The 25,186-nt window shown below is 39.5% G+C and overlaps 1 protein-coding gene across 1 annotated transcript; it reads right to left on the bottom strand.

Annotated features, from left to right (window-relative positions):
• Positions 1–9,609: 9,609 nt before the first annotated feature.
• LOC308289593 (T-cell surface glycoprotein CD3 epsilon chain-like) lies at positions 9,610–24,691 on the bottom strand. The gene is made up of 5 exons (XM_080731324.1): positions 24,582–24,691; positions 22,065–22,283; positions 16,766–16,918; positions 11,550–11,611; positions 9,610–9,777 (listed from the first exon to the last, which is right to left on the bottom strand). Exons 1-5 carry the CDS (start codon positions 24,637–24,639, stop codon positions 9,718–9,720), a joined length of 552 nt encoding a protein of 183 aa, XP_080587450.1. The 5' UTR covers positions 24,640–24,691; the 3' UTR covers positions 9,610–9,717.
• Positions 24,692–25,186: the final 495 nt, after the last annotated feature.

Genomic DNA, 25,186 nt, shown 5'->3' with positions numbered 1-25,186 from the left:
TGTGTCGTTCCTCTCATGGCCAAAAGGATGCAACATGCATGATAACTAGGGGTGTAACGATAAATTTGAATAACGATTCAATACATATCACGATACATGGTTGCCGATGCGATACATGGACGATATTGGTTCATTCATGGCGATACGATACGATTCAATTCAATGATTTAAAATCGATATAGTAACTATTTAGCAAATAAATTAAATATGTGTGAAAGGTGTGGATAGTGCAGGTTTTTAAGGGAAACATGTATTATTATGGATATAAATAAGTAAACACAGTGATTATCTGCCAAATACATGGACATTGTATATTGGCAAACCTGCACCTTGACATGAACCCAGAGATTACACACATTTATCGATAGACCAGTAGCTATATGGAAAAGAAAAGTAATTAAACCCCTCCTTTTCATTTTTTCTTCTTAAAAATGCTAAATGCAATGCACAAGTAGGTAGTATCGATACAATCGATTCTTTGCACTGCCGATTCAATACGATACAAATTCAAATGATACGATTCGATTTTAGCTGTTTTCAATTCGATATACTTCGATTTTTTTAGTTAAAAACAATATTTTGATACAGTTACTATATCGTTACACCCCTAATAATAATCTGTAAGATGACTCTGCAAAAGATCATATCATTCTGTAAAATAAAACTTGAATTGCACTGCTGTGTGTCTGGACTCATAACTCACAAGGGTTTGTCTGAGAGATTCAACATTTATTGATTGATTGATTGATTGATTGATTGATTGATTGATTTGATACTTAAAGGACTAGTTCACCCCCAAGAAAATGTATTTTCTTTATTATAATTGATTTATTTTATTTCATTTTATTTTATTTATTAAAATACATTTTGCAGGGTTCCCACGGTCATGAAATTCCTGGAAATATTTTGAAATTAGAAAAAATATTTTTCCAGTACTGGAAACGTTTTGGAATTTATCAAGGGTCCTGGAAGGTCCTGGAAAAAAATATCTGTGCGTTGTCTTTGGTTATTGATTTTGTTAATACCTCTGAAATGACAAATTAAACATGGGCCAAATTGTCAAATATTAGAGGCAGAAATTGTGAAAATAGCAGATCCACATGCTCACAACGCCTCACAACGCGAGGCGTTGTGAGCATGTACATCTGCTATTTTCACAATAGAACTGTGTTATACAAAATTCCTCAACTCTTAGTGCTCGTCAGGGTGGGGGGGTCCCCAGTTAAAACATGATTATTTCGGGGGTCACGGCCTGAAAAGGAACCACTGGCCTACACTACCTGTCTTTGGGCATTGCACATAGGAGTAAGCAACTCATTATTGAGCTGAATTATTGTTATATAGTCCTGGAAATCGGGTTAAATATTTTGGAAAAGTTTTGGAAAAGTTTTGGAATTTAATTGGTAAAAATGTGTGGGAACTATTCCTTTAACTCATAAAGGACTGTAGAACCTTTTTGTGTTTTTACCCTTAAAGGACAACTTTAGTTTTTACAACAAGGGTTCATATTTTAGATTGTAATTAAAGAATATAAAAGATGAGTGTTAAAGTTTTTTCATTTACTTCTTTCTATTGTTTTAGAGATTCTTATTTCAGTGGTTGGGGGCATGCGTACAAGTGGCTAAATATGTCATTTTACACAGAATAAGCCCATTCCCAAAATACAACGCAACCTTTCATGGTTGGATGTGACTTATGGGGTCTAGAAGTGTTACTGTAAATAGCAATAAAGAAACTGCAGGCTTATTGTGTCTAAAAATACATATTTAGCCACTTGTACGCCTGCCCCCATGCGTACGCATGCCCCACATTTTAGCACAAGAAACGCGATAAAACAATAGAACGAAGCAAATGAAAACATTTTAACACTCACTTTTTCTTTTCTCTAATTACAATCTAAAATATGAACCCTTGTTGTAAAAAACTGAAGTTGTCCTTTAAGGCCAGGAACACCTGTTTGTCTTGTTTTACAGTATATGTACAGTATATGTACAGTATGTACAGTATATGTACAGTATATAGCAACTCAATTGTTTTGTAATAAATATTAGAGTTTTTTTTCTGAAAACCAGGCTTTAGAAGGCATTTTTAGAATCCTTAGGGTTGAGGAACAAAGTAACTATGTAACTATAATATATGAGCAATATTATATACGTATGTCTATATCAGGGGTTACCAAACTTTTTTTGTCTCAGGGCACCCCATAATATTTTTTTATATTTTTTAATCCGAGGCACCCCTACATTATAATTTTCACTCCCAGCACCTTATATTTATAGCATATTGTCGTTGTTGGGTGGAGACCTTGTAGGCCTATGTCCTAAACCGTTCGTTTTGTATTTATCATCTATAAAATGTACTAAACTAGTGAAAACAGCAGATCTACAAGCACACAACGCCTCGCATCGGGAGGTGTTGTGTGCTTGTAGATTGTCTTTTTTCACTAGTTTTCTTGTATGATGAAGCAGGGCTTTGCTTTACCAAAAGACGTACACATTTGAAACTTGGAGATACGAGGTTTCAGCCCGACACAGCCGACAGTGACGATATTTTAGTGATTATGTTGCGAGGAAACCGTCGAGATAATAGGCATTGTGGTTAGAACTGACTGAAAATAACTTTGTACTTCGAAGTTTAAAATGATAGCCTATACTCAATATTTTTTCAAGTGTCCAAATAAATTCCAAATATTATCAAATGATCTCGCGGCACCCCTGGACTGCTGTCACGGCACCCCAGGGTGCCCCGTCCGTCACCCACTTTGAAAACCACTGGTGCCTCCCCTGCTTGGCTCTCATCGGGGGGTTAGATCACCTACTGAGCGCGGCATGGCCACTGGCCAGGGCCGTATTAATGTCAAACTGGGCCCTAGGAGGCACAGGCTGATTTTCAGCCTGACAGATATGCATGCACATGTTCAGCTACTGCATGTTGTTCTCAGACGTTTTAGGCTCATCGTGATGTGAACATGAACTGGGAAAAGGAGCTCACTTCTGTCATCTCCTCTGTCTGTGGTTCTCTTTACACACATGCAGAGAGAGAGAGAGAGAGAGAGAGAGAGAGAGAGAGAGAGACTCAGGCAGCAAAGTAACCCCCCTAACCACCAACCCACACACACACACACACACACACACACACACACACACACACACACACACACACACACACACACACACACACACACACACGTGCACAGAGCAGGTGTAGCTTTAGAAGCAGGAGTTTGACTTCAATCTCCCCCCTTCCCCCGCCACCCACTCTCCTCCTCTTTTTAGCTGCTTTGTTTCATATTTTTCATGTTTAATATTTCATTGATATTTCCATTCATCTCATGAGGTTTATTACATTTTCCAAACAATTAACCAAACATTAACCAATTAGAAACTGCCTTCAGAAACCTATGCTTGTAATTATTCAATCTTCACTGATAATGTTATGAAACAAGACGACTGCTTATTAACCTAAACCTTATGTAGACCTTAATGATGATCTTTATGCAGATTAATATAATTACTGTACTGTAATAGAAACCTATTAACCATGGAGAAAGTCTCCTTAATTGCTATTTAACATTATAATCATATTCCTGGCAGCACATAATCTCTGGTTGAAGATGACCTGAACTTTCTGACCATCTCATCTCTTTTCTAGGCCAGCAAGCTGAAGCTAGATTTATGGAACGTATTATTCCTGATAAAAAGGGTTATTGTAAGATGCATTGATTAATTAACTTGAACTTGCCTTTCTCTTCTATACTGCAATACACAGAGCTGTATAAACTAGGCTAAATGCAAAACCTCAAACACATGTTTACCTTGCAGAAGTTGCTGGAATATAGATTTTTTTCCTAAACCACTTGTTAGTTCTGTTTCTCTTTGGTTTTAGGGGAGATCTTCGTAATATAAGTCCACTAGGGCATTAAGGAAAAAGTCACCAAGTCGACTCAGTCGACTTCATTACACAAGTCGACTCCCACCAGAGAAAGTCGAGAAGTTAAAAAAAAAGAAAAAACGTTCTATTGTGAAAATAGCAGATCTACATGCTCACAACGCCTCGCGCATGTAGATCACAATGAGCATGAGCATGTAGACAATGAGCATGTAGATCACAATTTCTGCCTCTAATATTTGACAATTTGGCCAATGTTTAATTTGTCATTTTAGAGGTATTAAAAAGTCCTTAAATTGTCACTTTAGAAATGTGCAGATACCCTATATACACTTAAACTTTATGTTGGTTTGTTTACAGTTGAGTGGGAAAACAATGTTTCACATTAAGTTAATCATCTGGGGACCCCACGAAATAATTGGGGGGTCATGTGTGATGTGATGACATCATCGAACGATAAAGTCGACTTCAACGTCGAGTCGACTTGCAAAAATCACAAGTCGTTAATGCCCTAAAGTCCACTCACATTTCTTAACTCTCCTGCACATTTCTAATAGTATTTATAAATCATTTTTAATGTTGTGGGCAAATAACAATACACAATAAACTCAGACATACATAAAGCAGATGTGTATTTATTTTTGCAGAGCGCCACATACAGCATAAATTATGGAGACACAGCATTTCCACTAAACTCCTCTCATCTGAGATAAACAGAACAGAACATAACAGACATGATTCATGTTTATTCTGTGATGGAAGAACAGAACATAACAGACATGATTCATGTTTATTCTGTGATGGAAGAACAGAACATAACAGACATGATTCATGTTTATTCTGTGATGGAAGAACAGAACATAACAGACATGATTCATGTTTATTCTGTGATGGAAGAACAGAACATAACAGACATGATTCATGTTTATTCTGTGATGGAAGAACAGAACATAACAGACATGATTCATGTTTATTCTGTGATGGAAGAACAGAACATAACAGACATGATTCATGTTTATTCTGTGATGGAAGAACAGAACATAACAGACATGATTCATGTTTATTCTGTGATGGAAGAACAGAACATAACAGACATGATTCATGTTTATTCTGTGATGGAAGAACAGAACATAACAGACATGATTCATGTTTATTCTGTGATGGAAGAACAGAACATAACAGACATGATTCATGTTTATTCTGGGATGGAAGAACAGAACATAACAGACATGATTCATGTTTATTCTGTGATGGAAGAACAGAACATAACAGACATGATTCATGTTTATTCTGTGATGGAAGAACAGAACATAACAGACATGATTCATGTTTATTCTGGGATGGAAGAACAGAACATAACAGACATGATTCATGTTTATTCTGGGATGGAAGAACATTAATTAACATCCTGTTTCCACTGGCATTTTATGACAGTTCAGTCGTGCCACTACTTTTCATCAACAGTGTAAAGTAACTAAGTACATTTACTCAAGTACTGTAATTACATTTTGAGGTACTTTTACTTTACTTCCGCTTTCCAATTTGCTTTTACTTCTACTCCACTCCATCTCAGAGGCAAATATTGTACTTTTATTCCACTACAACTTTTGACAACTTCAGTTACAAGTTACTACAAGTTAGATTTTTATTATTATTATAAAAACATACAGCCCTATATACATTTCGGGCATCTGAAAACAGCAGATCCACAAGCTCACAATTGTGAGAGCCTGTAGATCTGATGTGACACATTGTGAGCTTGTAGATCTGCTATTTTCATAAGGCTTTTACACATTTGAAAACTTGAAGTGGGACTTTCTGCATAATGAGAACATTCTACTTTTGGTGCTACTGCACATTTTGATGCCAATACTTTTGTACTTTTTGTACATTTTGAATTCCGGACTTTGTAAGGGTACGGTCACACCCAGGGACGTGCTGGGCCCCTGATTCAGCCCGGGAAAAAGAGTTGGAGAGGCTCTCATTTTTGCGTTATATTTCGTCGTTGTCGGGTGGAAACCTTGTATGTCCAAAACCGTTTGTTTTGTATTTATCATTGTAAAAAAGATTTAAACAAGTGAAAACAGCCGATCTACAAGCACACAACGCCTCGCACCGCGAGGCGTTGTGTGCTTGTAGATCTGCTGTTTTCACTACTCTTGTGCGACGGCCTTGTATGATGAAGCAGGGCTTTGCTTTGCGAAAAAATTTACACATTTGAAACTTGGAGATACGAGGTTTCTGCCCGACAGTGACGATTTACTTTGTTGGCCGCCCAGCCCCCAAAATGGAACGAAGGCCGACATTTTATTTTAATTTGTTTCCTAATGGCCGGCCTGGACCGGCCGGGAATGAACCGGCTGTTCGGGAGTTGTACCGCTTTTCCCAATGGCCAGCACGTCCCTGATGCCAATACTTTTGTACTTTTTGTACATTTTGAATTCCGGACTTTGTAAGGGTACGTACGGTCACACCAAACTAATATTCTAATATTCTGCATTTCAATGGGAATGGAGCAGATTTCTCCTCCATTCCCATTGAAACGCATTGGCAGAATCCACTCTCAAAAGCAGAATATTATTCCGGTGCGACACCATTCATCAACATCACAGTACAGACAGTTACAGTACACAACACAACCTGGGACAGAAACAACGTATTTTAAGAAACCTATTTAAGGTCTGTGAAATGTTTCCAATGAGATTAACATCACAGTGAAATGGAGTCAGTTCTTTAAGTGTGTGTTTGTGGGGGGGATCTATTCTGCATCTTGCTTAAAGCAAGACCAAAATTCAGAGTGAACACTCAAATATTTGCTTCTGGGGGTCCCTGGAACAAAATATTTTGAGATGGGGGTCCAGGGCCAAATAGGCTTACATACCATTTTGGGGGTCCTTGACATGAAAGTTTGAGAAACACTGATGCCTATTCTACAATGTCTTGTAAATCCAAACAGTTTTCTGTAAAAAAAAGAAAAAAGAATGGTGCTATATCAGTGGTTCTCAAACTTTGTCAACATGTCATGGACCCCCATCTCAAAATATTTAGTTCCAGGGACCCCCAGAAGCAAAGATTTGAGTTAAAAATGTACTCTGAATTTGGGTCTTGCCTTGCTTGATACACACGGTGTGTGTGTGAGTGCGTGCGTGCGTGCGTGCGTGCGTGCGTGCGTGCGTGCGTGCGTGCGTGTGTGGGTTTGGTGTTAAAGATGTTTCTCACAGAGCTGTGTTCTCTGACAGGAAGTGCTGTGGTCTCCAGCTGCTACAGTATGAAAACAAGACTCTTGTCTGTTATGTACATTATAGGAGCAACACAGAACTACAGCACTGGAGAATGAAGCAATATTACACCAGAGGGTGTGCATTATCCTGGTTATCGGCACGCCAGACTTGCTGCAGGACTGAGGTGAAGGCGAGTTCCATAAGCCAATTTTCACAATTTCTGCCTCTAAATATTTGACAATTTGGCCAATGTTTAATTTGCAATTTTAGAGGTATTAAAAAGTCCTTAAATTGTCACTTTAGAAATGTGAAGATATCCTCTATACACTCTTTATGTTGATTTGTTTACAGTTGAGGGAGAAAACCATGTTTCACATTAAGTTAATCATCTGGGGACCCCCCAAATAAATCGGGGGGTCGTGTGTGATGTGATGACGTCATCAAACGATAAAGTCGACTTCAACTCAACTTTTTACTGAGTCGAGTCGACTTGCAAAAATCACAAGTCGTTAATGCCCTAGCTTGCACCTGTATGGGCCATGGATGTGCGTGCACTACCCATCTCATGAAACAACCAGTTTGCCATTGGATAACTGCATAAGCACGTTAATGTCTATCTGCATAGAATGTAAGTTACAGCAAAACAGTCCTTTTTTATTTCAAGTAAAGCTATATATTTTTTTAGAAATACAGTAATTTGTGTCTATATAATATGCTCCTTTCAAAATCCTTGAAATTCTAAGTAATGAATCAAAGAATGTGTGAGTGCATACCAGGGTTCCCCAATAGGCGGCCCGCGGGCCGGGCTACTGTCTGGCCCCCACCAACCCCAGTAATAATGGTGGTATAAGAGCAGCAACAACACTAGCATATCGTCGTTGTCGGGTGGAAACCTCGTATCTCCAAATTTGTATGTTCTTTCGCAAAGTAAAGCCCTGCTTCATCATACAAGGCCATCGCACAAAAGTAGTGAAAACAGCAGATCTACAAGCACACAACGCCTCGCGATGCGAGGCGTTGTGTGCTTGTAGATCGGCTGTTTTCACTAGTTTAAATCATTTTTAAAATGATAAATGCAAAACAAACGGTTTTGGACATAATGTGTGCTTGTAGATCGGCTGTTTTCACTAGTTTAAATCATTTTTAAAATGATAAATGCAAAACAAACGGTTTTGGACATAATGTGTGCTTGTAGATCGGCTGTTTTCACTAGTTTAAATCATTTTTAAAATGATAAATGCAAAACAAACGGTTTTGGACATACAAGATTTTCACCCGACAACGACGATATCTGAACTGTCGCTGGAGTAGCGGGAACGCCACTGTCGCCCCCTGCAATGTTGTGGCCCTCGGCTTGGTACCCTAGACATGATTCAATGTTGTGGCCCTCGGCTTGGTACCCTAGACATGATTCAATGTTGTGGCCCTCGGCTTGGTACCCTGGACATGATTCAATGTTGTGGCCCTCGGCTTGGTACCCTAGACATAATTCAATGCTGTGGCCCTCGGCTTGGTACCCTAGACATAATTCAATGTTGTGGCCCTCGGCTTGGTACCCTAGACGTAATTCAATGTTGTGGCCCTCGGCTTGGTACCCTAGACATAATTCAATGTTGTGGCCCTCGGCTTGGTACCCTAGACATAATTCAATGTTGTGGCCCTCGGCTTGGTACCCTAGACATAATTCAATGTTGTGGCCCTCGGCTTGGTACCCTAGACATAATTAGGCCCTTGGGGAAAACTAATTGGGGATCCCTAGTGTATACAAACACAGTATGCTTTGTACAGAATCAGTGTGGTTTGTGTATGTATAGAATCAGTGTGGTTTGTGTATGTACAATAATCAGTGTGGTTTGTGTATAGAATCAGTGTGGTTTGTGTATGTATAGAATCAGTGTGGTTTGTGTATGTATAGAATCAGTGTGGTTTGTGTATGTATAGAATCAGTGTGGTTTGTGTATGTATAGAATCAGTGTGGTTTGTGTATAGAATCAGTGTGGTTTGTGTATGTATAGAATCAGTGTGGTTTGTGTATGTATAGAATCAGTGTGGTTTGTGTATGTATAGAATCAGTGTGGTTTGTGTATGTACAATAATCAGTGTGGTTTGTGTATGTATAGAATCAGTGTGGTTTGTGTATGTATAGAATCAGTGTGGTTTGTGTATGTATAGAATCAGTGTGGTTTGTGTATGTATAGAATCAGTGTGGTTTGTGTATGTACAATAATCAGTGTGGTTTGTGTATGTATAGAATCAGTGTGGTTTGTGTATGTATAGAATCAGTGTGGTTTGTGTATGTATAGAATCAGTGTGGTTTGTGTATGTATAGAATCAGTGTGGTTTGTGTATGTATAGAATCAGTGTGGTTTGTGTATGTATAGAATCTGTGTGGTTTGTGTATGTATAGAATCAGTGTGGTTTGTGTATGTATAGAATCAGTGTGGTTTGTGTATGTATAGAATCAGTGTGGTTTGTGTATGTATAGAATCAGTGTGGTTTGTGTATGTATAGAATCAGTGTGGTTTGTGTATGTATAGAATCAGTGTGGTTTGTGTATGTATAGAATCAGTGTGGTTTTGCACCGTGGTTGAGTTGTCTGTAGCTTTCATTATGTCCTGTTGTTAACAGTGGCGTAGGTGTCAGGAGAGCGGGTGTGAATGTTGAGTTGCTGTGAAAACAAGACAAACAAGACAAACAGTTATATTAGCTTGAAATGTGTGTAACAAAACAGCATCCCGGTATCGGCAGTGGAAGCTTGTGATTGGCTGAACCGGAGGTAGGGAGCGCTCCATTGTGTTCCCCTGGACCGCGTGGAGGTGACGAAATTCAGGGGGCTGAAGATTTACTATTCTGTCCATAACGGCACATAAGTCGGTAACGGAGCTGAGTCGGCTCATGCGACCGCCGCAACGCTCGACTATGCGATGTTTCATAACATATATAATCATAAACATTCTATATTTATAAGGTCAAGTATTATACTTAATAATTGGGACTAATTAAGAACCATTATCATAGTTATAATAGGCCTACATTTACAGTAGTTTAGGCATTTTGGTTTGATAAGGTTGTGGGCACAACAATTTGTCCTTGTTTGTTATTTGACTATTTTACTTTAATTATAATTAAAGACACTTCATAGTGAATTAGTGATTATAATAAATAGCCTATGTCATGATTGCTAGAACAGATTGTGTTTATAATATAACGCCGGCGTGCCTCCGTCATCTCCACCGAAAACAAGCGCTCCCTCCCCCCTTGTTCCATTGTCAAAACCGGGGTGCTGTTTTGATTCACACGCTTGAAATACTAGCAGGTTAAAATGAACAGGGAGTTTGCTATGCTATGCCAGCTACAGTAAAGTGTGGGTGGTGGTGGAGTGTGTGAGGGTTCCAATGTAGTATTTATTTAGTCTCCCTGTCCATAATGGCTGCCTGCTAGCTAAGACCATTTATATCACAGAGAAAGAACCGGGTCGGGGAAATTAGCATAAGTAGTTTTTAGTCTAAGGGTTTATTATCATGACTCAGTAGTTGGTGGTTTTCTGAAAGCTGTCCCAGTCTAGAGGCTGTTTAAACTGAATGACTGCATCAAACTTCTATTCTTGGTGTAGAAATACTAGTCCGATAAAATTAAGGCAGAGGTTGGACAAAAAATTATTATTTAGTTTTTCCAACTGATTCTGACAGGAAATTAGGTCTACTAGCCAGGATAAAAAATCTACCATGATCTGCTCACTGCAAATACCCACAGTGGCCAAATCAAGTTGGGCTCCCATCGACTTTCTATACAGGAGGAAAATACCCAGAAAAACATCTGCTTTAAGTAGGATGTGAGGGGTCTAACTAGGGGTTTGTCATGATGCTGAATCCATTGCAATCATTTGTTTTGCACAAAAACATTCATTGACCCAAGGAATGTTTTTTTTGTGTTTTTTTGTTCAGCATCATGACAAACCCCTAGTTAGACCCCTCACATCCTACTTAAAGCTGATGTTCTTTTCTGGGTATTTTCCTCCTGTATAGAAAGTCGATGGGATCCCAACTTGATTTGGCCACTGTGGGTATTTGCAGTGAGCAGATCATGGTAGATTGTTTTATCCTGGCTAGTAGACCTAATTTCCAAACAGAATCAGTTGGAAAACTAAATAATAACATGTTGTCCAACCTGAGTGGATTTCTTCCCTAGATTTACTAGACTATAGCCAGAGGACTCACTTTGTTTTGAACTGCATAGAACGATTGGAACCATCGATTGATTGAATACTTTATCAGCAGTTCATAAGGAACAAAGTACAGGACAGTACAGTTCAATACAAGTTCTGCTAAGAGGATTTTAAACCCAAGACAGCTCTATGGCTTGTTTCCATCGGGGTCCTTTGTACTCAGTTCATAGGTAAAGGAGCGTAACAGAGATGAGTTGATGAAATAAAGAACAAACCTCGTAGTCGGGGGAGGGGGTGGGGGGTCCTCCACGGCCCGCCTTCTTACGACGCCCACCTGCTGCAGATACACAACGACACACACTTTAATACACACTGACAATAACACACACACGCACGCACGCACGCACGCACGCACGCACGCACACACACACACACACACACACACACACACACACACACACACACACACACACACACACACACACACACACACACACACGCAACAGGTTGGTGCCTTGCATGGTATCCTCAGTGTGTGAGTGATTGTGCACCCGTGCGTATGAGAGAGAATGGGTGAATGTGTGTCAATGGGTGAATGTAATTCACATTATGAAGTGCTTTAATGAATTGCATTTTTACAGCGCTTTTCCAAAGTGCTCAAAGCACTTTACAAAAAAATCATTCATAAATTGGGAAGTGAAGCGGCGAACAGTCGACGCCAGCGTCCTCTACTTCCCACATTCACACACCAACCTGACACCCACCCACTCACTGGAGGCAGTGTGGGGGAAGTTAAAGTTACATGTAACTGAGTTACATAACTAAGTTACATTTTGCTGTAACTTGCTGGTAACTGAGTTACATTCATATTTCTGTGACTCGTCAAGTAACTGAGATACTTTTTGGCTCAAGTTACAAGTTACAAGAAGTTACAAGCAAAGTTATAATTTTACATTTAAGTTTTTTTAAGACTGACGATCAAATGTCCACAACAGATCATAATTTTCTTATTTTTTTTATTTCTGCTGGCATGAGACTTTTTTTTGTAGGATATTATATTTTGTTTCATGTACACCAAATGTACATTCTCAATTTGACGCTAAAAAAAGTAACTCGAGTTACTCAAATTACTTTTTCTATGTAACTTGAAACTTTATACGTTACATTTCTCCAGGGGTATAACTTTAACTTGATCAAGTTACTGCCATGGTGAGTTACTTGTAACTGTACAAGTTACGCTTTCAAAGTAACTTCCCCAACACTAACTGGAGGCAGTGTGGGGTTCGGCACAGATATAAAAAGCTAGATACCTGCCCCCTCCAATGGGAAAGAGGGAGTCCTGCCAGTCCTGCATCTGATTGGCCTACCGAGCTTCCCATTCTGTGACGCACAAGGAAGCGTCCTTCAGAATTCCCAAGAGCCCCGCCTCAGAACTCTGGAGGCTTGCATAGAGTTATTGGGAGGCTTGCCAGCTCTCTTTGACCAACCCCCCCCCCCCCCCCCCCCCCCATCGGAGGGAGGTATCTAGCTTTTTATATCTGTGGGGTTCAGTGTCTTGCTCACGGATCACTGGACGACCCGCTCCACCTCCTGAGCCACAGCCAGCCCAAAAGGTACTATGAAATGCACCGTCTACCATTTATGATGGGACCCGGTCCACTGAGATTCTCAGTGTGTAGACACTGTGTGTACTGTGTGTGTGTGTGTGTGTGTGTGTGTGTGTGTGTGTGTGTGTGTGTGTGTTATACCATCTGGCATTTGGCAAGACCCAAATTCATTTTTAACTCAAATCTTTGGTTCTGGGGGTCCCTGGAACAAACATATTTTGAGATGGGGGTCCTTGACATTAAAACGTTTGAGAACCACTGATATCGCAACATACGTTTTTGAAGGGGTGGGTGAAAGCCGCTTCCAAGGCTTTGTCTGTCCCGTGTCTGTCCCGTGCATCTCCGCGCTGTGATTGGTTAGTTTTGTCATGTCCAGAATGAGGAATTGAGGATTGGCCAAGCTTGATTGACACTTTGGCTCTCCAGACAAAATCATTCATAGAAAGTATAGATCACAGAATGTATAGATCTAGAACACATAGAATACAAATTCACCGCTTCGCTTCGAACCGAGGTTTGGTTTTTCAGAAAACTGTTAGGATTCAGAAGACATTTGGCCGCGGACCCCCATCTCAAAATATTTAGTTCCGGGGACCCCCCAGAAGCAAAGATTAAGTTAAAAATCAAACCTCGGTTCGAAGTGAAGTGGTGAACTTTTATTCTATGTGTTCGGAACACATGGATACATTCTTTATTCTGAATGAATGAATAAATGTTTTTATCTGGAGGGCCGAATTGTCATATGAAGCTTGACCAATCCTCAAAGTATCCAATCATCAGACCGGGACGGACACTACACACATATTCTGGACGTACGGGACAGATAAAACCTGTTCATTCTGGACTGAAATGACCATATATGGACATGGGACACACATTTTGTTTTTGAAAAAACCTATTCATTCTGGACTGATATTCTGGACGTACGGGACAGATAAAACCTGTTCATTCTGGACTGAAATGACCATATATGGACATGAGGTGACAGACATTTTGTTTTTGAAAAAACCTGTTCATTCTGGACTGAAATTACCATATATGGACATGGGACACACAAAGCCACTCATTGGAAGCGGCTTTCACCGCTTCAAAAATGAAGTTGGGTCTTGCCAAATGCCAAATGCCAGAGGCTGTAAGTATACACGCGTACTGCAGTGACCACACCACCGCCCCCCCCCCCCCCCCCCCCCCCCCAACAGTCCATTGTGCTCGTGTGTACCAAACAGGATGCGGTGCATTCGAGCATCTCTTCTCCACGGTGGTGGGATCGCACTTTAACCTTTTAGCGTTCATATATCTGCATTTACATTTCCTGTCATGGTATTGAGTCAGACCTGTGAAGTTAAGTGTATTTCTGCACGCGTTTCCTGTGAATGAGTTTCCTCTCGTATAGCGGTGCTATATATAGTTTAACTTGTCTTGACTAAAGATGGTGGAAGATAGTCTTTTTGTTTCCTTCTTTTTAGAAAGGTCAAAGCTCTATATTGTGATAGTAATCATTGCTAGAGAGAGTTGGTTCCCTAACACAGTGTTTCTCAACCTTTTTTCTGCATGAGCACACTTTTCATGTCCCAAGAATCCATAACAGGCAGTGTTGCATTGGTGATGCCATGTTTGGGGGGGGGGGGGGGGGGGTTGTTTAATGACGTCACACGCACGTCGCTTAACACCTACATTATAGGAGTTAACAGGTTCAGATAATGGTCTGATAATTGCAGGGGTCTTCAATGTTTTCAGGCCAAGGACCCCTTAGTGGAGTGAGGACAGTACGATATGTAGACAGTAGAAAAACCGGTGTCTCTTTCTTGTCATGTAGACACCAGTGTCTCTTTCTTGTCATGTAGACACCAGTGTATTTTGTTGAGATTCTGAAATCTTAACTCCCCCGAGTCCCCATCTTAAACCAATCCAGTGACTTTGATTGGTGCAGGGCTGAGCATGGATCAGATTGTAAATTCCATCATTTATCCATTTCACTGCAGATTAGGTTATCATTCCTAACCCTTATATTCAACAAATTCTTTCAATGGACTAAAATCTTGTTTTATTTGATGGCCTTCCTGCCCTGGCATTTGACCTTTGTGCCCTCGGAAAATGGACAACACCAAAGGCCAAGTGGCCTTGACCTCAAAATGACGGAATTCCAGGCCTGGACAGCACTGCTGGGAGGAAATAATTGGCAAAATGATGGGATTTGGGAGAAAAAGGGGGTGAAAAGCAACAGAAAAGGACCATAATCTACAGCAGGTGTGGGCAACTTTGATGATGGCGAGGGCCACTATATTTACACCTTCACTCCAGAGGGCCACATATACATACATATATATATATATATATATATATATATATATATATATATATATATATATATATATATATATTGCTACGACGTACTTTGTCATTCTAGTACCTCATGCAAAAGAAGCAAAAATAGCAGATCTATACAAGCTCAAAACGCATGCGTTTTGAGCTTGTAGATCGGCTATTTTTGCTTATTTTGAATTGGAATCCTGAATTATTATTTGTTATTTTTTAATTGGAATCCTGAAATGTAACATTTGGATTTAATTATAACTAAACGCATTTAGTTATACTCATGTTAACTTTATGAACCTAAATACAAATACATTGGACATAAAAAAACATATACTGCTATACTAGTCATTAACACCCAGGCTGCCACCATTCACTTACGCTTTATTTTGAAGAGCCCCGGAAGCTCCGTGCGTGTGCACGTGGGTGTACACTGACGATCCAGGAAGGAGATCAAAAAGACATATTACCTGGGCACTTCAAAAATGACTACCCAGGTAAAAAAGGATGGAGCACTCAACTGGTCTGCACCAGTAAGGAGATCTGTTTGTTTACAAACGGTCGCGAAAACTAAAATCCTAACCGGGGGCCGATCATCACAGCATAGTGTCGCCGTGAAAACAATCGGATCTCGGCCTCCTCAGCGTTATTTGCACCTTATTTTGAGATAAAGCCGTTTTTATGTTTCAGCATAGAATAGGAGTCAGTGGATAATGGCCGCTCTCCGTTGCTTCTGGCTCTGTGCGTCATGACGCATGCAGTTTTTTATTTCACCAGCACCCGTAGCAAGCGTCTGAGATGCGGGTTACCATGTAAACCTTATCTCGTCTGTGAACGTGTTTGGCTACCGAGGGCAGCCAAACTGTTTTAAGCTACTAATATAGACTGACGGAATTAAAGCAGGTCATGTTTTGAATTTTAACAGCTGAAATGAATAATATATCAGTATTCGGGTATTAACCTGCGGGCCGCATTAACACAATTACTGCCTTTTAATCTGAAGTTTGCTTGGTGCCTCGGTGCCGCGCCGTTTCCTCCATAGGCTGCCGCTATTATTTTGAAGGGCCGGAAGGGGGTTGTTTTTGTTTTTTTGGATTATCACTTGACGGCAACGATTACGTCATCTAGTCACATGACAGTGTGGGTCCAGAAGGCAAACATGGATGCGCCCAGCCGAGTCTTTTGTTTACATTATACAGGCTATCCTTTGGCTCAAAATGTCTCTTTTGGAGTAAATGAAGTCTCTTTATGGGCCTCTCAATGGATTTACTATGGAGGACGTTCACTTCGCGTGCACGCCCGACATGCGTTGTAAACAAATCGTGGACATTACCGATGCGGGCGGGAGCGGAGCGATGTACTGTAAGTAATTATACCTTTACAGTAAATACAATAAGATTGACAGTCCTCGCCGTCAACGGCGCCATGGTTTTAACCCTTTCAATGACGGTGAGGACTGTCAACGGCAGCAGTACAGTTAAGTGAAGGTGGGGGCCACATGTGGCCCCCGGGCCACCAGTTGCCCATGTATGATGCAGTGTAAGAGGGTGACAGGTATAGGATGGTCTTACGTTTGCTTGCTGCAGCTGCTCCTGTAGCGTTGCTGTTGTTGTTGCGTTTGGTGTAGAGGTAGACCATCATGATGACCAGGCCGGTCCCCAGTATGTCCACTAGGAGCACCGTGAGGACCACTGCAGTGGTGGCCTCCACACACCAATCACATGCTGGGAGAGATAGAACATAAACTATTACTATAGCCTCCACGCACCAATCACATGCTGGGAGAGATAGAACATAGCATTAACTATACCTCCACACAGTACTCACATGCTGGGAGAGATACAACATAACATTAACTATACCTCTACACCAGGGGTTTTCAAAGTGGGTGATGGGGCACCCTGGGGTGCCGTGACGGCAGTCCAGGGGTGCCGCAAGATAATTTGATAATATTTGGAATTTATTTGGACACAAATATTTAGTATCATTTTAAAGTTGATGTATGAAGTTATTTTCAGTCAGTTCTAACCAAAATGGCTGTTATCTCAACGTTTTCCTCGCAACATAATCACTAAAATATCGTCACTGTCGGGCAGAAACCTCGTATCTCCAAGTTTCAAATGTGTACGTCTTTTGGCAGAGCAAAGCCCTGCTTCATCATCGCACAAAACTAGTGAAAACAGCAGATCTACAAGCACACAACGCCTCGCGATGCGAGGCGTTGTGTGCTTGTAGATCTGCTGTTTTCACTAGTTTAGATCATCTTATAGATGATAAATACAAAACGAACAGTTGTGGACATACAAGGTTTCCACCCGACAACGACAATATACTATTAATATAAGGTGCTGGGAGTGAAAATTATAATGTAGGGGTGCCTCGGATTAAAAAAAAATATATGGGGTGCCCTGAGACAAAAGAGTTTGGGAAACCCTGGTCTACACAGACAGTACTCACATGCTGGTAGAGATAGAACATAGCATTAACTATACCTCCATACAGTATGCTGGGAGATAGATTCCTTTATTATCCCACGGGGGAAATTCAGTTGCCCAGAGGCAGCACAGCAGTTTAAGGTTACATGTTACAGAGAAGTAAGAAAAAGAAAAAGAGTTCTGTAGTTGCTGTGGCAAGACACCACAGCAACCCTCTCAGGGAAAAGATATAGAACATAGCATTAACTATACCTCCAAACAGTACTCACATGCTGGGAGAGATACAACATAACATTAACTATACCTCCAAACAGTACTCACATGCTGGGAGAGATACAACATAACATTAACTATACCTCCAAACAGTACTCACATGCTGGGAGAGATACAACATAACATTAACTATACCTCCAAACAGTACTCACATGCTGGGAGAGATACAACATAACATTAACTATACCTCCAAACAGTACTCACATGCTGGGAGAGATACAACATAACATTAACTATACCTCCAAACAGTACTCACATGCTGGGAGAGATACAACATAACATTAACTATACCTCCAAACAGTACTCACATGCTGGTAGAGATACAACATAACATTAACTATACCTCCAAACAGTACTCACATGCTGGGAGAGATACAACATAACATTAACTATACCTCCAAACAGTACTCACATGCTGGGAGAGATAGAACATAACATTAACTATACCTCTACACAGTACTCACATGCTGGGAGAGATACAACATAACATTAACTATACCTCCAAACAGTACTCACATGCTGGGAGAGATACAACATAACATTAACTATACCTCCAAACAGTACTCACATGCTGGGAGAGATACAACATAACATTAACTATACCTCCAAACAGTACTCACATGCTGGGAGAGATAGAACATAACATTAACTATACCTCCAAACAGTACTCACATGCTGGGAGAGATAGAACATAACATTAACTATACCTCCAAACAGTACTCACATGCTGGGAGAGATACAACATAACATTAACTATACCTCCAAACAGTACTCACATGCTGGGAGAGATACAACATAACATTAACTATACCTCCAAACAGTACTCACATGCTGGGAGAGATAGAACATAACATTAACTATACGTCTACAACAGGAGTGGGCAACATCTCTTTCCAGGGGGCCACACTGACTTTGATAAAGTGAGTGAAGGGCCACAAATTGGACAATTGAAACTTGAAACACAAAGTGCTGAATGAAGTTAAAACTGTATGAATTTGATAGACACAGACACACATATTGCCTATTTTGCGTGGTGTCTTTAAAGGGGAAGACCACCCATTTTCAATATTGAAATATGTTATTAATATACCTTAGAGGAGTTGTGTGGAAATAGAAAAAAGGTTCCCCCCCTTCTGTGTTGCCTAGAACTGGAAGATTGATTTGGGGGTTTGTATTGTAAAGTACAATGTGTGATGTCATCAAGTTGTACTCTACAATACAAACCCCAAAATCCATCCTCCAGTTCTAGGCAACACAGAAGGGGGGGAACTTTTTTTCTATTTCCACACAACTCCTCTAAGGTATATTAATGACACAGTTCAATTTTGAAAATGGGTGGTCTTCCCCTTTAAGGCCTATGAATTAGTTCATAAATATGGATCCATAGCAGACTGTTTCACTGTTACATTATAAACATTTAACATTTGAGTACATACGGATGGAATATGGAATGCAGTAGATACTCAGATGGTACATAGGCCTATGTATTAATTACTAATAATTAATTGCGGAATTTTGTTTTTCTTGAGGACTTCGAGGGCCGTATTGAGATGGTCGAAGGGCCAGGTCCGGCCCCCGGGCCGTATGTTGCCCATGTGTGCATACACAGTACTCAAATGCTGGGAGAGATAGAACATAGCATTAACTATGTTCTGGTGTAGTTAACTATTAACTACACCAGGGGTTCCCAAACTTTTCTGTCTCAGGTCACCCCATGAATATTATTTTTAATCTGAGGCACCCCTACATTATAATTTTCACTCCCAGCACCTTATATTTATAGCATATCGTCGTTGTCGGGTGGAAACCCGACAACGACGTTTTGTATTCATCATCTATAAAATATACTAAACTAGTGAAAACAGCAGATCTACAAGCACACAACGCTTCGCAATGCGAGGCGTTGTGTGCTTGTAGATCGGCTGTTTTCTCTAGTTTTGTGCGACAGTCTTGTATGAGGAAGCAGGGCTTTGCTTTACCAAAAGACGTACGCATTTTAAACTTGGAGATACGAGGTTTCTGCCCGACAGTGACGATATTTTAGTGATTATGTTACGAGGAAAGCGTTGAGATAATAGCCATTTTTCAAGTATCCAAATAAATTCCAAATATTGTCTTTTCAAAGTGGGTGGCGGGGCACCCTGGGGTGCCGTGACGGCAGTCCAGGGGTGCCGCAAGATAATTTGATAATATTTGGAATTTATTTGGACACTTAAACAAATATTTAGTAGCATTTTAAAGTTGATGTACAAAGTTATTTTCAGTCAGTTCTAACCAAAATGGCTATAATGTCAAAGTTTTCCTCGCAACCTAATCACTAAAATATCGTCAATGTTGGGCAGAAACCTCGTATCTCCAAGTTTCAAATGTGTACGTCTTTTGGCAAAGCAAAGCCCTGCTTCATCATACAAGGCCGTCGCACAAAACTAGTGAAAACAGCCGATCTACAAGCACACAACGCCTCGCGATGCGAGGCGTTGTGTGCTTGTGCCCCGTGCCCCGTCACCCACTTTGAAAACCCCTGTATTAAAGTATTCAATCAAAGTATTCAATCAATTACAGATGCTGGGATGACAAAATCACAAGGCAGGACAGGCACTTCATCCCTACATCTCCAACTGGTGCTGGACTAAATAAAATAAAATACAGTTAGAAGTAATGTCCACACACAGTAGTGTTGCTCTCCTGATGAAGGCATTCTATTGGGTGAAACGTTGTATTGTTGGAGCCAGCATAAGACTGTATCACATTTCTTTAACACACAATGAGGTGCAAAAAATCATTTGTTTGTTTGACATTTCTGAATTGTTTTCGGAAAATGTTATTACTATTTTTCTTTTCTGAAACATGAAAAAAACACACAAAAAAAAAACATTTTTGCAATAATATTTTTGGAATTGTAGGAAACTTGTACAAAATGTATTTTTTATTCTTTATTTTTCATGTTATTAATCTTAGATTGTATTTTTTAATCGTAAATAGTACATTTATAATTATCCCTGACCCATAAAGAATGGGTCCACCACCCAAAAATGGGGCCCCGACCCACTGTTTGGGAAACAGTGTAATATAATAATAATATAATATTTATTATGTATTAAATATATATTACACTGTTTGGGAAACAGTGTAATATAATAATAATATAATATTTATTATTTATTAAATATATATTTTCATTCAGTCTCCAGCTTCACCCGCAGAGGGCTGAGCCAGCTGAGGGCTGCCCTCAGAGGAGAGCTATCAGGAACACATCAACAGTCCTGGGCAGACTCACTGGGGAAGTTACTTTGAAAGCGTAACTTGTACAGTTACAAGTAACTCACCATGGCAGTAACTTCATCAAGTTAAAGTTATACCCCTGGATAAATGTAACTTATAAAGTTTCAAGTTACATAGAAAAAGTAGTTGAGTTACTTTTTTTTTTCCAGCGTTAAAATTGAGAATGTACATTTGGTGTACATGAAACAAAATATAATATCCTACAAAAAAAGTCACATGCCAGCAGAAATATGCCTCTCAACTGAGTTTTATGTTTTATTTCAAAAAGGTTGACATTTTCTTTAGTAAACATCTGTGTTCCTAAAATAAAGTAAAAAAATAAGAACATTATGATCTGTTGAGGACATTTGATCGTCAATCTTAAAGGAGTAGTTCACCCCCAAAATTACCTTTTTTCAATTGATTATTCACGCCATGGAGACTTGAGTTCAATAATATTTGTCGCATTCCTAAGACAAAAATGTGATTACAATACATTCACCCCCATTGATTCCGGATGGGGCCCAAATGGATTCGGGTCCCCATCCGGAATCAATGGGGGTACATTTACTCTAATCAAAGTTTTGTCTTAGGAATGCGACAAAAAACTAAAAATATTATTGAACTCAAGTCTCCATGGCGTGAATAATCAATTGAAAAAAAGTCATTTTGGGGGTGAACTACTCCTTTAAGAAAACTTAAATGTAAAATTATAGCTTCACTTGTAACTTCTTGTAACTCGTAACTTGAGCCATAAAATGACCCAAAAAGTATCTCAGTTACTCGACGAGTTACAGCAAAATGTAACTTAGTTACATAACTCAGTTACACGTAACGTTAACTTCCCCAACACTGCTGACCGTTCAGCTATGGACGCACCATAACAAAGAGATGTTTTTACCTTTTCCTCTGATGTAGAAGTGGTAGGAGTAGGACTTTTCACCGCTGTCGTCGTGATATTTGCAGCGGTAAAGCAGATCTTTTACGCTATCGTTATACGTACGCTGCAGCGTACGCTGCAGCGTATCAGTTACAATGGGTGTGTTATTGTTCAGGAACCAATCACCTTCTCCTGGACAGGTCATAGTGAAGTCTCTCCCCCATGAGAAGGACACCCCTCCTGGACAACAATAACACAAATATAAATAAAATAAATGTACTTTACTACAACTAAGATACTAATAATACTATTTAGTACAGGGATCTTCAACGTTTTCAGGCCAAGGACCCCTTAGCTGAGAGAGAGATGAAGCAGGGACCCCCACAACCTTTTTCATAGATTCCATATAGTTTCATTGTTTGACAGCACAATCATCAGTGTGTTTTGGATTCATGTCAATGTGTGTTTTCAGATATTTAACCACTTGAACCGTCAATACTTAATAAAGTTGACCTTTCACTCTGTACTTAATCTGCTCTTTTCCCCCTCTCTACACCAAACCTCTTCATCGAAAATAGCCGATCTACAAGCTCACAATGCCTCGCAGCGCGAGGCGTTGTGGGCTTGTAGATCTGCTATTTTTGGCAAGTGGTTGATACTGTATAAAGGAGGAGAAAAAGAGTTTCTATCACACAAAGATTTGGGGGACCCCCTGTTGAAGACCCCTGATTTAGTATATTGCGGCAGACACAATTCACATGGAAAACACTTTTTTAGTTTGTTTGCTTTTGACAGAAATGTACAAATATTATGTTCATGTGTATGCATGTTTTGTCAAGAAGAAAACATTAACCAATCAAAATACATTAGATTATAATAATAATAATCAAGATGGCAAGAAGAGTATACAGAAACATTATAGGCTCAAATTAAAATATGAAATATGATTATTTTAGACCATACATGGGCAACTGGTGGCAACTGACCATACATGCCCTCACCTTCACTTAATGCGGCCCGCAGCTTAATATGGGAATACTGAATATATTATTGATTTCAGCTGTTACAATTCCAAACGTGCTTTAATTCCATCAGTCTATATTAGTAGCTTAATGACTAGAATAGTAGTACTCAAATGTATTTCATTTTTATGTCCAATGTAGGTATATTTGTATTTATGTTCATAGAGTCAACATGAATATATAACTAAATGTGTTTGATTAAATCAAAATGTTACATTTCAGGATTCCAATTAAAAAAATAACAAAAAAATAATTCAGGATTCCAATTCAAAAGAAGCAAAAATAGCCGATCTACAAGCTCAAAATCTGCTATTTTTTGCTTCTTTTGTATGAGATACTAGATTGACAAAGTAGGACGTAGCAATATGCAATGTGGCCCTCTGGAGTGAAGGTGGAAATATAGTGGCCCTCTGGAGTGAAGGTGGAAATATAGTGGCCCTCTGGAGTGAAGGTGGAAATATAGTGGCCCTCTGGAGTGAAGGTGGAAATATAGTGGCCCTCTGGAGTGAAGGTGGAAATATAGTGGCCCTCGCCATCATCAAAGTTGCCCACCCCTGTTTTAGAGGGTCAAGGCCTGAAGGGTTCTCAATGGTTCTCAATGTCAAGTCAAATTTACTTCATAAATCATATTTAAAAACAACAAAGGTTTACCGAAGTGCTGAGCATTCATCATAAAACAACATAATAAATGTAACAGAACGTAACAGCATCAAACAAGATAATTAAAATAATTAAAATGTAAATATACAATGGCATAAGAACTGGGGGCCCGCCGGGGTCCTTGAGGGGGTTCCAGGGGGTCCCCAGTCCACCCAGATAAATTAATTAATGTAGCATCAAATCAGTTACAAGAGTACCATATTTTATACATCAGATATTTTAAAATAGCCGATCTACAAGCTCACGCAACTCGCAGCAACATGTCATACGCTTGTAGATCTATAATTTTGTAACTATTTTTTTTAAACTTTCAATAAATTCTCTTAAATCTTGGAATAATTTTGAACACAAATATTCTCTTTGGGAGTCCCGAAACAACAATATTTTCAGATGTGTGTCCGCAGGGCTACGTATTAAATGATCTGTCCTGAAAATGTTTGAAAAACACTGATATACTCTATACAGTATTTCACTTGACACATTAAAAACTGAGGCTATAGCTATAGCTATTAAAAATAGCATATACAAGGTTGTAGATCTGCTATTTTTGAAAAATCGTGAACATTTGTGCAAGTCTTTCAATATATTTACCCAATTCTATAAGTGTCTTCTAAATCCTTCTTCTAAATCAGTGGTTCTCAAACTTTTTCATGTCAAGGACCCCTAGAATTATACTGTATGTATTTGGCCGTGGACCCCCATCTGAAAATATATTCCTTTTCCAGGGACCCACCCAGAAACAAAGATTTGTGTTAATTTGTTTTGCTTGGGTTAGGGTTTGCTTTAAAACATTTTTAATGAATTGTCAGCTCAAAGTGAGCAAAAATGAACAAAGAATAAAGAAACAGTTTTTTACCTTCATCAGCCTTCACAGTCATGATGAAGAGGAGGACAGAGAGGATCACTCTGTTCATCTTAGAAAGACTGATTTGATCTAAAGTTAAACCTTTAATTACTAGACAAACATTTACACCATAGGCCTGTGTGAGCTATATGATGACAATCTGATTCTCAATGAAGAGAGTGAAGAATCTCTCTCTCTCTCTCTCTCTCTCTCTCTCTCTCTCTCTCTCTCTCTCTCTCTCTCTCTCTCGGTTTGTCAAACTGTAGAAAGTACCACTTTGACTTCTAGTCGGCGGACTTCAAAATACGTGCCGTGCCGATAGTAAAAAGTAATACGTAAGCTACTAGACCAGTGTTCACTCTTTATTCGTATGGGTTGTGAGTTAATGAATGAATAAACTAATGAATGATTGAATGAATGAATGACATTTCCTTTCCTTTTCCATAAAGAAAATAGCCTACTCTACCATTGCTCTTAATTTGAAATCCGCCGACCGGAATTCAAACTCTTATTTTCATACACATGACAGAACGTCCTACATTTATTCCATTGTCTCACAGTATATGCAAATGAGCTAACAACAATAACAGGAAGTTACGGTTTCACAGAACATTAAA

This window comes from Nannobrachium achirus (genome assembly GCF_963921795.1).
Source record: "Nannobrachium achirus genome assembly, chromosome: 8".
NCBI lineage: Eukaryota > Metazoa > Chordata > Actinopteri > Myctophiformes > Myctophidae > Nannobrachium > Nannobrachium achirus.
The sequence above is the reverse complement of the archived record's forward strand: the minus strand, read 5'-3'. Positions and strand labels throughout refer to the sequence as shown.